The sequence below is a fragment of the Hippoglossus hippoglossus genome, chromosome 22 (genome assembly GCF_009819705.1).
Source record: "Hippoglossus hippoglossus isolate fHipHip1 chromosome 22, fHipHip1.pri, whole genome shotgun sequence".
NCBI lineage: Eukaryota > Metazoa > Chordata > Actinopteri > Pleuronectiformes > Pleuronectidae > Hippoglossus > Hippoglossus hippoglossus.
In genome coordinates, this window is record NC_047172.1 from 2,293,917 (window position 1) to 2,306,424 (window position 12,508).

Sequence of the window (12,508 nt, forward strand, 5' to 3'; positions counted from 1 at the left end):
CTTATCTTTCCCATCTTATCTTATCTCACCTCACCAGTAAAAGCACCATGTTTTTCCATTAAGCAGCTTCCAGTTAATGAACAGGTTTTTACGGCTGCAGTTCACTGACCCTCTCTCGCTCTCGCTCTCCAGAGGGGAGCTTGTAGCTGTGGCCCCGTCTTCCTGAGCACATCCTTCCTTCCTCACACACACACACACACACACACACACACACACACACACACACACACACACACACACACACACACAGACTTCAAGGAAAGAAACAACGGGCTGACAGTAATTCTCGGCGGCACGCTCTGCACACTCACATCCTTCCCTTCACGACTTAAAAACAATAAACTTCACACACCTCGGCTTCTGCTCCGTCACTAAAGAGCAATTATTTCCCAGAATTGTTCAGGAATGATGTTGATGTTGAGTCTGAGTGGAAGGACTCCTGGTGTTTGATCAGTGGTTCTAACTCTCCCCTGATGAAGAGTCAGTGATGAAGAGCTGGAGTCATTACGAGCCTTGACCTCTGACTCTTCCTAAACTACATGTTCATGAATTTAACACTTCAACTACTGTTTAGAGTCAATGTTGGTACATGACCTGTCAGTCAGAGCTGATTTAAAATGTAAAATATAGTTCTACTGTCACATCCTGGCTCTTAACGAGGCTTAACAAAGGGATTTATTAACGTAAATAACTTAAACACAACAGAGGATTATCAAAGGAATCAGTAATATCAAGGATGTAGGAAGTGTGGAATAATATGATACTACTACAACCAAACCACACTGAGGTTTTACCAACTTTATTTATAAACTTAAGTTATTTTAAACACAATATTCTCTACGAGACGAAGCATGTACAAATATACACAAGAGCAACACACTTGACCTTGACCTATTTTCTGTAAACAAAATAAAATACACACAAACTGACCTGATAGCAGTAAACAGCACCATGCTTGCAAAGTTGAGCTTGTACATTCAAACAGTAACTACACGGGTCAATCTCTCAATCATACTTACACACAAACACTGAAGTTCATAATACTGGACATTAAATGAGACATATTCTGCTCATATGCATGTTGATAATTACAATGTGTGTTATTACTTTTTTTACTATTATTGAGGTTCCGTGCTCTAATGCTCAGTAAACACATCCCTGTCCTCAGACTGTCCACAGCTGCAGCCCACTCCCACTTCTCTGTTTCGTCGAAGCCTCACTTGACCTGAACTTTGGAGAAAAACGTCCGCGAGCCGGCGCCACTGGTTTCTCTCAAAGCGTCCGACAGAGTCTCTTTGACGGTTTTCCTGTCGGCGCTGGAGATGTTGGTCTTGAGCTTGAGCAGAGCCGCCACATGTTTATTACTGTGGGCGAGGGAGGGAAAGAAAAATACACATTTAGCGTAAAGGGAATTGGAACAAAGATAATTGAACCAAAGACTGAGACGTAGTTTTAACGTGTTATAGGGACTCAGAGATCAAAGCATAGGACAAAACAATTAATACAGAAAATCAAACTCTCATCGACTCTAAGCTTTGAACTCTTAATATCTTCCTGCCGTGGGAAACATCTGAACACACTGACGATGTCTTGGCTCGGTTCACTTTCTGCTCTCTGGGTTTATTTATCCTCACCGTGCTGTCATGTAAACGACCCACATCCTCTGTCCCTATCTGGTCACTTATACTTATCTATTTATTCACCTTAAACAAACGAGGCCTCTGCGTGTCTGTGTGTAATATGCATCAGTTTTTGTTGTGTTAAAGTTATTGTGGGAAGTGTTACCTCAGGTCAGGAAAAGCAATTCCCAGTGATGCTACTTGCATCTGGATGGCGGGAAGCTCCTGGAGTTTTAACACTTCTGCAATCGTGGTGAGGATTTCCTTCAGCCAGTCTTCCTTTGAGCCCTGCCAAGACGGAACAGTTACATTAGTGCACACGTTTCCCCCGAACACTGATCCACACAACTCGTGTCTGAGGGAGGGTTCAAATCCCGAGTGGTCCCAGTGGAGGAGGATCCACTCTGGAGTTTCCCCTCGGTCCCCTCGATGAATCACTTTTTACAAATAGTTTCAGGATCTGGGGACAAGACAAGAATGTTCCCTTAACTTTTCCCGCAGCCCTTTAGAAAAAATTCCCGAAAACTTCCCAGTGAGCGAGTGGGCGTTTCTAATGTGACCGGATGCAAAACTGGAAGGATACAAATATCTCAGGATGAAAAAGAGCAGCGATACTGTCGTGGTTCTGCCGTGACACCGGATATTTATGTTTGTCTGTGTATTTTCGCGCCTGCTTTAACACACACATGTAGAAGACGCAGACGAAGACGTCAACTTGGAAATATGAGGAGATTCGAGAGTTTTTGGTGATGACACTTTCTCCAAGTCTGATTCTCTTTCTCTCTGTGACGTGGATAGTTGTTGGTGTTTTGTAATCTATTGTGTTATCTTGTGTGTGTCAGGTTACAATAATTAATAGAAACAGACACAGATGTTCCTCCTGTAACCACAATAATACAGAAGTAAGAAGTATCTGAACCAGATTTAGTTTGGTAAAAACATTTCTAATTCAAATTAGAAACTCCTCTGATTTACTGGCGTCAGTCTCCAGCACCTGTCCACATTGTTTTTGCTGTTGAGGATGAAGTCTCACCATTTTGACGAATAACTCGTGCAAACTCTCTGCGTCGTCTTTCACCGTCGTGCAGGCTTTATCCTGCTGGTTCTTGTCCTTCAGCTTAACTCTTCCTTTCAGGAGCCTCTTCACATATTCCACTGTCACCTCCTGATGAAACTGGCACATCAGCTCCTGGGATTCAAAATTAAAAATAGAAAAAACACACATTATTATGTTAGTTTCATTTCTTAACTTTTTATTTGAAAAAATAGTCTATTGCTTATCACAAGATTTATATTTCTCTATTCTTTATTCTTTACTTTTGAAATGTAGAGTGTGTTCGATGCTTTGCTCAGTACCTGGTGACAGGATTCCTTAGAACCCTGGAGCTCTTCACTCTGCGTCTGGATGCTGACCAGCAGCCTCTCAAACTCAGGCTTGTTCAGCCAATCACTGGTTCCCAGTTTGCCGTAATGTGGCTGCGTGAGGTAGAAATATGATGTAATGACCAGTTAACACTTTCATCCAGAGCAGAGAAGAGTAAAAGTGACAATTTCAAACATGGAAAAGTGCAAACTAATAAACCTGCAAGGATCTGTGGTACATATGCATGGTGCTGCAATTCAATTTTTATGTCTGATACGATGCTTTTCTGTTGTTGCTCCTTCTATTTATCCATATGTGTGGTGCAAAAAACAACGTATTTAGTAAGTGATAGATAGTAAATGTGTAAATAAACTCACCTTGAGGGCGACGTGCACGGAGCTCAGTAAGTACGTGTGTGCAGATTCTTTCATGTCGCTCAGAACACTCAGACATTTTATCCGCACGTCCTCTTGGAACAGGTGACCATTCTTTTGGAGAACATTCCTGCAGATAAAACCCAGAAGCCACGTCAGCTCACACTGAAACATGCAGATGTGACATCGATCAGGATTTGATTTGATCGGCTAAACATCAGAAACGTACGTGAACTGTTGGACACTGCCGAGGTTCGCCTTGATGAAGGCTTTCCCGTTGCTTTGGTTTTTCTTCACGACTTCGTCCTGGAAGAGCTTGAAGCTGCAGGAGTTTGTGTTTGAAGGAAAACAGTTGATTTTCACCTCCACAGTCGTTTTATTATGTAAAGAGTGAAATAAAACATGTATTTTAAACGTTACCTCTTCATTAAAGTGTCCAGTTTACTTGTTATGCTCCGGGCCTTGTGCAGGTCTCCCACCACTTTCTCAGCTAGAGTCACCATCCCATGGATAAACTACAGACGGAGGGAGAACACAATTAATAACAGCATCCTCCACAACCTTCTGACGACTCCCAGAAGTGATCTCATGCCTCCCAGGTGGAGAATCACTGTTCAAGCTGCAGGACTGTGACAGGTCCGTCACTGTGAGCGACCTCTGGGATGCACGATTATACAAATACTGATTATGGCCATTTTAACATCATGTTGTCGTTTGGATAATGTACCTGAATGATGTCGTAGGCCACAGGACTGTCGTAGTAGCCGTCCTCCATTTTCGGCTCCTCTCCGTCTTTCCACTTTTGTTCCTCTCGCTCGAGAACGCAGCGGATGTAAGTCATCAGTTCAGTCTGAAAACAAGACACCATGTTACACAGTCTTTCATACACATTCTGAACCGACACTTCATAACAGTAGTTTGAATAACTAGTAATAAGTTAAAATCTAGGGAAGCTCCTGTTACCTGTTTAATGCTCAGGTATTGTTCTTCCAGAGGTTTCAGTAACTCCTCAGACAGCAGCTTTCCCAGCGGCTCAATACTGATGTCACCGGCCAGCTCCGGCTTCTGTAGGAGTCTGACAGAGGAGAAGAAATCACAACTTTTACTCGTGATCTTTATCTGTGAGTTTCACAATTTCAAACCCAGCACAGGAAATAACTTGTTTTTTAACAAAAACAGACTTATTTCAGCAACTTCTTTCAATATGAAAGCAACCAAGAGAACGAACGGACACAGGAGTTAGGGATGTAAAACGTCTCTTAAACTGGGACCAAGACAATCCAAAGGGTTTGTCCTCTGGGAAGCATGACTAAGCTCAATAGATCAGCAGGTTCAATTGTGATAATTCTTTGGTACAAGTTTTGTCTCAAATGTGACACTAGAAAAATGAGGCATTAGAAAATGGTGGGCACCAAAAACACTAGGATTCAATCTCTGGAGACCATGAATAAAAAGAGTGGAGGCGTTTCATGAAGTCAACACTTTGGTTTTTATGGGATCAAAGTATTGATCAGGAGGAATTGTGGGAAAAATACATGGCCACCAAAATGATTAGGGATCATCCTCCGTGGATCTTGAATATTTATATGAAACTGAAACAAGTATTCAGATCTTCTACTTTGGTAAAAGTAGTAAAACCACAATGTTGACTGTATCCTCAACGTGATAATTACTTCAAACATGAATTGAATTCACGACTCACCCTGGATAGTATTCGTTCACCCAGCGCAGGAGGAAAGTACAGTCCTTTTCCTCCAGACCGAAGTCTGCGATCTTCTTGAGTCTGGCACTGATGTTTTGGTGGAACATCCTGGCGTAGAAATCACAGATGTTCACATCTGTTGGGTAGCAGGTCTTCACCTCACCCACCACCAGCTGCAGGTCGGCCAGCAGCTGCCGGCCCATGCTGCAGACGTGAGCCTCCACAGACGACTGCTGTACCTGGTCGGCAGGAGGAGGCGAAGGATTGCGCATATGATCCTTTATCAAGCGGGTGACAGTTTTGTCATGGAGCTCCCTCCAGCCACTGGCCCTCCAGCTAGGCGGGGTCCCATCCCTCTGCTTCCACAGTTGGTCCTGCTCGTCCTCCTGGTAAACGGCCTTCACAGCAGACGTCAGAGCCTCGGCGCTGACCTCCCCCGTGTTGAGAGACAAACTCTGTTTTAGAGTCTGCACGATGAGGCGTTCCAGGGCTTCATAGTCAGCAGCGAGACTGTTCACCTCCTCCTCATGCCCTTGGAGCCCCTCGGCCTCGGGGTTCTCCCCGAATAGACGCTCCTCTCTCTCTATCAGCTGCTGGCTGGCCTCCGAGAAGCGGTTTTGTTCAAGGATTTGATCAAATTGGAGGATCTCTGGGAGAGAAAAGCAAAGACGAGGACGCTTTTTAAACTACGGCCGAGTTTAAGATGAAAATGATTTGTCTAAACCTCGGAGATGAACTGCAGATTAGGGCTGCAGCTAATACATTATGTAAATATTACAGATATCACAAACTATGCAGGCCACCAAAACAACAGAGAGGTCCCACTCCTGATGTAAATATAAAGTATTTAAATATAAACGGACCATTCTAGGGTAAAGAAAACAACAATTTGTACAATTTAGATGAAACACACAACAAACATCACTAGGATTATTTTATATTCAATTTCTGCCAATAGATCCTCTCACCTAAATCATTTACACTGGACCTTTACAAAGAAATGCAACAGAAGTAGATTCATCTTATTAAACACATTTGAGACCTTGTGTGCGATATTTCAACATATTCAAGACTTTTTAAGGCTTAAAATACAGATGATTGAATTTTAGACCCCAAACAAACACTGTATAATATCAATTTCTATGTATGAATACACACTCATAGAATATAAAACTTTCCTGAAGAATTCAAAGTTGTATTTGAATTGCAAGTGAGATGATGAGTCTGATACAAACACATGACCAGCTGCTGTACCTGGTGATGGAGGCCTCTCAGGGCTGCTGGGCAGGAGGGGACTGTCGGTGCTGGTGATGTTGCCGGGGATGTTGCCGGTGTTGTTGCCGGGGATGTTGCCGGTGTTGTTGCCGGGGATGTTGCCGGTGTTGTTGCCGCTGTCCTGACCTCCTGGCCGTCGGAACAACTTCTGGAACTTCCCGTTTAACCAGCCTCCTCTTCCTCCTCCTCCTCCTCCTCCTCCTCCCTCAGAACTCCCACCCTGGCCGGGGAGGAAGTTGCCCTCTGACTGCGTGGAGCTCGACCGGGTCCGCATCCTGAAGCGAGTGAGGAAACTGGACCAGCAACCTGGAATTGAGTCAACAAGTCAGTGAGGACGAAAAACCAACAATTCACGTTCGTCAAGAGAAATAAAGTTAGTGAAAAACAGGAGATTTCGGTGTTAGCTTCTTGGCTAATTAGCGCTAGCTCACTGCATTAGCCAGGTGAGAATATTCTAATTCAATTAGATTTTTCAACAACAATGCATTTGTTGTTGCTTTCTTACTTTTTTATGTTTTAATTATCTCACTAAAGATATTTTCTTATATTTTAGATAAAAACAAACCTTAAAAGTTAGCTTCAGCTAAAGAATTATAACTGCTGCCAATACAACTTCCTGTAATACTTGAGAAATAAAACTCTAACAAAAAATTGTTTTCCCACAAACATAAAATGAATCATCAAGTTAAACAGAAACATACTTTAGAAGAGGAACTTGTATTTCATTGAAATATAGCACAACAGCACCATCCTCCTCACAGTAAACCACAAAGCAGTAGTGAAAAGTACAATCGTAAAAAAAGTCAAATGATTCAAAGGAGAAAGTTCAGTAAACGATCTCAGCATCCCATGAATACAACAAAGTGAAAGTACATAAAACAGCACATTGGACATCAAACTAAGCATAATCAATAATCACACAAATAACCTTTAAAATCAGACGAATTAACAATAAGCAGTTCATAGTGAAATCTCACAATGTCACAGAAACACACACACGATCATTCGGTCCGGACACGGAGATAAAAACGTCCGGACAGGAGAAGCTACTCACCCTGATCTCGCTGCTCTGTTAGCTACTCTGCAGCTGCCCTGAATTATAAAGGCAACAAGCTCCTCCTGCCTGGATGAATGATGGTCCAGGGAGGGGACACACACACACACACACACACACACACACACACACACACACACACACACAGAGAGAGAGAGAGAGAGAGAGAGAGAGAGAGAGAGAGAGAGAGAGAGAGAGAGAGAGAGAGAGAGAGAGAGAGAGATGGTCTTTTTTTAGACCCACCAGCGCTGACACTCTCACTCTGGTCTTTTCTGTATCTTGAAATTACATTACAGACATATCCGTTGTGCCTGCAGAGGGATCCTTAGCGTCCCCGACAGGTCAAAGGTTGCACTTGTCAAATAGTAATTGATGACAGGATACCTCAGAACACAATGCCCAACTTCCTGCCAGAGATATGTGTTTGGAGGTTTTCTATGTATGAGAGAACTGTTCGTCTGTGCAGCACTTAAGGATTTTAACTGTCCACGTTTTCTCAGTTGGTCATAAGATGATCTGTGAAACATCTGTGGATTAAATGTCCATTTGAATCGATCATTTACTGTCATTTAACATCAAGGAAAACCAGCAAATTCTCTACTTTGAATAGTTCAGTTTTTTTATTATTTTGCTGGAAAAACAATTAAAAAAAAAACTAGAAGATGAAAATAGTTTTTGATGGTCGATCATGATGTTTCTCTCTGTTTTTCGAACATCAAACAAATAATTAAATCCAAACCTATTGGAAAAAATATGAACACAAACATAAGAACTACCTGAATTGACAGAAACCATCTTTGAGAAAAGAAATGCTGTTGTGTATTTTGATCCTTTTGTCCATGGCCCAAATGCTAACATGGAGAGGGCACGGTTTATTACCCCCACGTTTCTGTTTGAAAAAGCATCAACTCCGCTACAGATTCGGCTTCCGTCCACACACCTCCGGAGTTTGAGAGCCGCTCAAAGTGGAGATGTTTGGAATCGATGACGTAGACGCGCACAACCGTTTGCTCACTGGCTGTTTTCGGTCACAACAAAGCCGTCGCCGATTCTCGAAGCTCAGATCCAATGAATCTTTTCCCGAAGTAAACGACCGGCGTTGTTATGTGTTGAGGCCGAGGGAATAAAAGCCTCTGTCCTTTACGAGTAAAAGCAGAATAGCAACGTGTCACGGTAACACCGCTGCACAAATCCATTAATCAAGACCACATTTCCTTCCCAACTTCCACAGTGGGACCTCAACCAGACCAGACCTGAACCATAGTGGGAGCCGGTCAGGAAACATTGCTTATCTTTGCGCACTGGGGGGGGGGGGGGGGGGAGGAGTTACATTTTAAATTATTTCCATCCATTGTTGATCTGCTGCTCCCCTCCCTTGTCATTTCCCCCTTTTTCTTTGATTAATATTTATAACCTCCGTAGGCAGTGTATTAGACGCACCCGAACAAAGCTAATACAGTCCTGTGATGAATCCTTCTTTGCTATGATCGTTTTAAGGATGTTGTTCGTGGTGATGTCAACGGACCATAACAATCACAATGAAGGGAGGAAGTGTTATACAGACCAGGTGATGTTTTCTACTAACTTAGTGAAGAAATGCCTTTAATATCAGGTAACGTATATTATTCATAACAATCGAATAATACGATCTTGCAGCACAATTATCCACTAAACTTATAGTTCTGTTTAGGCACTGCAGCACAGGTCTGGTCTGGAAACGTGAAATTACATCAGTTCTTTTGTTACCAGCCCAGGATCATACTGTGTATTATTGTTGTGTTATGATATTCAACAGCAAGATTTTTGAATTAGCTCAGAATATAAACTGGATCTTACATCCCTACAGCCCATAGATAACTTTGTTTACCTGTGTGACGCTGTGTCGACGGTTTGTAGGATCTTCTGGGGAAACAGCTGCGAAGCATCAAACACATGGCTCCTGAAGGCTGCAGCACTCACAGGTGAGAACTCGTGTGTCTCTGCAGCAGGTCGACCAAACACTGAGAAGTTGCTCGAGGTAACATTTGGTGTCAGGATGTTATTGAAATCATGAACTCATGCGTTGGTTTCTGTTCGTGCACCTGCACATTTCCTCTGAGAAGCAGGCCCATGAAAAAACCCCAGACTGTCGCGGAGCTTTTCACCCTGTGGGTCAGGTTTTATTTTAGAAATCATGTGACTTCACCTTGTTCACGGGGACAAAATCAATTGATAATTCATTGATTTTCCACATCTAATTAACTGCTAATTTAAATAATAAGACTTGAATGGTCACTGGAAAACAGATACGTTCTTGCTTTGGGAACAATTCCTCGTATTTTCACAACCTTCTTGCTTTGAGGAAACAGTTCTAACCACTGCTCCACGTACGTCAGCCGACCAGGAGACGTTTGTGGTTTGTGCTGCTGGAAGATTTGAATCATTTCATAGCCCTGATATTTAAAGATATTACATTTCTTTCTAGTTGGTCTTAAATAGGCTTTGATTTAACTCGGTGGTGTGATGAACTTTACAGAGAAAACCTGTCTGATTATTGTTCTCTTAGATATTTACATTTTGGAAACATTCCTATTTCGCGTTTTTTTTTGGTTTGCCTGGAGTGAAGATGCTGTTTTGCCTGAAGCTCACATTTTTACACTTGGGGATATTTCACTTTTTAAAAACTCTAAACAAAGTTCTAGGTTGTGTCACATGATGGAGTTTCCCTTTTTCAGAGGCCTGTCCAAAGACTTCATTATCTTTTTAATTGCCGTACACAGAATACACAGTCTGTGTATTTGAAGACTGATGTAGATATCTCTTTGTGTATATCATGCACCTCACATTTCCTGGAAGCACATTTAGACATGTATTTATTTAACCAAGCTGTTTTCCTGTCTCTGCTCACAACAGAGGAAGTGGCTTCTGTTTCAATGTTTTCTGACTGCATTTCTTTCCATTATGAACCAATAACTGTTTGTCAATGTGACGTGTAAACACTGTGTTTACTTCACCATCCAAAGGAAAAGTGAAAGTATGAGAACATCCCCTGCTCCAACTTGCATCAGTGCAAGTGATAGAAAGAAGGTGTCAGGGGAAACAGGAACTTCACAGCAACCACAGGTACAACAAGTGGAAACATTTACACATTGGGAATTTTTTTTTATTGGGAATAATGTTTTTATTATGCACTGCAGATGGTTTCAGTTTTACTGAGGGCAAGTGCAGTTTTTTTTTATTCGGTGAAGATGCTGTGATTAGAGGAGGTTTGTCCCTCTGAGTGTTTGGATGATTCACCACGAGAAAAGGGGCAAATCTCCGAATGCAAGACTCAGAGAAACATCCAGAACAAACCAAGACTCTACTTTCAGGGATCATTTCTATAGTTGCTGACTTGAGAAACGTGTTTCTAAAGAGTTTGGTCTCGCTGCCCACGATGAAGAGTGAAGATGTTTCCTTCAGAGCAGGAATCTGGTGGAAGAGACTCTTGTTTTCTCCACTGTTGATGATTGTTCAGTGTTTCTGGTTGAGACACTGGAGGAGGAAACATGTTCTGAGTGGTTCTGATACAGATGTTTGAAATATGAAGTTCATAAATGTTGAGTTACAGCTTTGGTCCTGAACTCAATCTAATGAGAGAAAGATTAAGGTTTGAGGTTAATCAGTAGTAGTGATAATCTCTGCTCCCTTCACTGGTTACCAGTGGCTTTCTGCATCCACTTCAAGACACCAGTACTTGTGTACTATGCAGTGAACATGTTCTGAGTTGGGAAATACTTTTCTTTAAATGATGTGTAATGTCAAAGTCGCCCTTTTGCTCCACGTGAAGTATTGGAAACCACAATATAACAGGTGGAAGGATGATGTTGTCCAAATAGTGAGAATTTGAACTTAAAGACAAAACTACTGTTCAAGATTAATCTAAGGAAACATTGAGACTGTTCGCTAACGGCACCTTGACGTCTTTGAATATGTAATAAAAGACAAAAAAATGCTGCATGTGCAAAATTAAGTAAAAGGAACTTTTAGAAATGTTCACCTCATCATGAAAATGTTGCAAGTGTCTGTTATTCCTTTCTGAATTTTGGTCCAAAAATCTTTGACTTTTACTTCTGTTTTGAAAATGTTGTTATCAGCAAGAACTTCGTCTAAAGTACAATCATTGTTAGTTTATCATGATTAGTTAAAAAGTCCCTGTTTCCTGTCAAGATTCAGACACGCTGTGTGTAACTGTCTCCACTGGTTCACTGTGGTTTCTGCTGGTTCCACTTTTAGTTTGGGATCTGATGCAACTTTGAGTCCGTCACGATTTGTGTTCAACACTATCTGTGGGTTCATAAAGTCCCTACAGCCCAAAAACGTCTGTTACAATACTTCAAATGATGAAACTTAATACGGATAAAGCTCATGTTTATTTATCACTGTACAACTTGTCTCGATTACATGAAAATAGCAGGTCACTGAGGTATTTAAAGAACGTTTTCTGAAATAGGATTGTTATGACAGCAATGACCCACAGAAATCAAAGTGTAACTTGTGATTGGAGGAGGTTTGTCTTCCTGGATCACAGCAGCTCACCAGGAGTAAAGGTTCACGTCTGTAGACATAAGACTCAGAGAAACATCCAGAACAAACCAAGACTCTACTTTCAGGGATCATTTCTATAGTTGTTGACTTGAGAGATGTGTTTCTAAAGAGTTTGGTCTCGCTGCCCACGATGAAGAGTGAAGATGTTTCCTTCAGAGCAGGAATCTGGTGGAGGAGACTCTTGGTTTTCTCCACTGTTGATGATTGTTCAGTGTTTCTGGTTGAGTCACTGGAGGAGGAAACATGTTCTGAGTGGTTCTGATACAGATGTTTAAAATATAAAGTTCATTAATGTTGAGCCAAATCTTTGATCCTGAACTCAATGTAATTACAGAAATATTAAGGTTTGAGGTGAATCAGTAGTAGTGATAATCTCTGCTCTCTTCACTGGTTACCAGTGGCTTTCTGCATCCACATCAAGACACCAGTACTTGTGTACTATGCAGTGAACGGATCAGGTCCAGTCTACATCCAGGTCTTGGTTAAACCTTCCACCTCAGCCCGTCCACTCTGCTCTGCATCTGCCGATCACCTTGCTGCTCCCTCACTGCGAGC

At 41.9% G+C, this 12,508-nt stretch overlaps 1 protein-coding gene and 2 non-coding genes across 5 annotated transcripts; 2 read left to right on the forward strand and 1 right to left on the reverse strand.

Annotated features, from left to right (window-relative positions):
- Positions 1-780: 780 nt before the first annotated feature.
- LOC117756710 (tumor necrosis factor alpha-induced protein 2-like) lies at positions 781-9,336 on the reverse strand. Of its 3 annotated transcripts, none has more exons than XM_034577455.1 (13): positions 9,255-9,336; positions 6,431-6,639; positions 6,313-6,370; positions 5,059-5,707; positions 4,320-4,431; positions 4,084-4,206; positions 3,777-3,871; positions 3,586-3,678; positions 3,360-3,486; positions 2,976-3,095; positions 2,653-2,808; positions 1,786-1,907; positions 781-1,364 (listed from the first exon to the last, which is right to left on the reverse strand). In XM_034577455.1, the coding sequence occupies exons 1-13, from the start codon at positions 9,319-9,321 to the stop codon at positions 1,217-1,219; spliced, it is 2,079 nt and encodes a 692-aa protein (XP_034433346.1). In that variant the 5' UTR covers positions 9,322-9,336; the 3' UTR covers positions 781-1,216. The 3 variants fall into 3 exon arrangements, with proteins under 3 accessions (XP_034433346.1, XP_034433345.1, XP_034433347.1); XM_034577454.1 differs by having other exon boundaries at positions 6,313-6,390; positions 6,427-6,639; XM_034577456.1 differs by lacking the exon at positions 9,255-9,336 and adding an exon at positions 7,388-7,503 and having other exon boundaries at positions 6,313-6,390; positions 6,427-6,639.
- A 1,385-nt stretch (positions 9,337-10,721) lies between these two features.
- On the forward strand, positions 10,722-10,928 carry LOC117756819. The gene has a single exon (XR_004612884.1). It is a non-coding gene; the product is annotated as a small nucleolar RNA U3 (small nucleolar RNA).
- Positions 10,929-12,002: 1,074 nt separating this feature from the next.
- Positions 12,003-12,210, forward strand: LOC117756820. The gene has a single exon (XR_004612885.1). It is a non-coding gene; the product is annotated as a small nucleolar RNA U3 (small nucleolar RNA).
- The last annotated feature ends 298 nt before the right edge of the window (positions 12,211-12,508 follow it).

Bases quoted from the DNA above. Each gene is read 5' to 3' on its own strand.
- LOC117756710 (XM_034577454.1), bottom strand. From the start codon at position 9,321: ATGTGTTTGATGCTTCGCAGCTGTTTCCCCAGAAGATCCTACAAACCG. The intron at 6,640-9,254 runs GTAAACAAAGTT...ACTCAATTCCAG, and splicing joins GTCGACACAGCGTCACACAG to GTTGCTGGTCCAGTTTCCTC. The intron at 2,809-2,975 runs GTACTGAGCAAA...TTTGAATCCCAG, and splicing joins CTAAGGAATCCTGTCACCAG to GAGCTGATGTGCCAGTTTCA.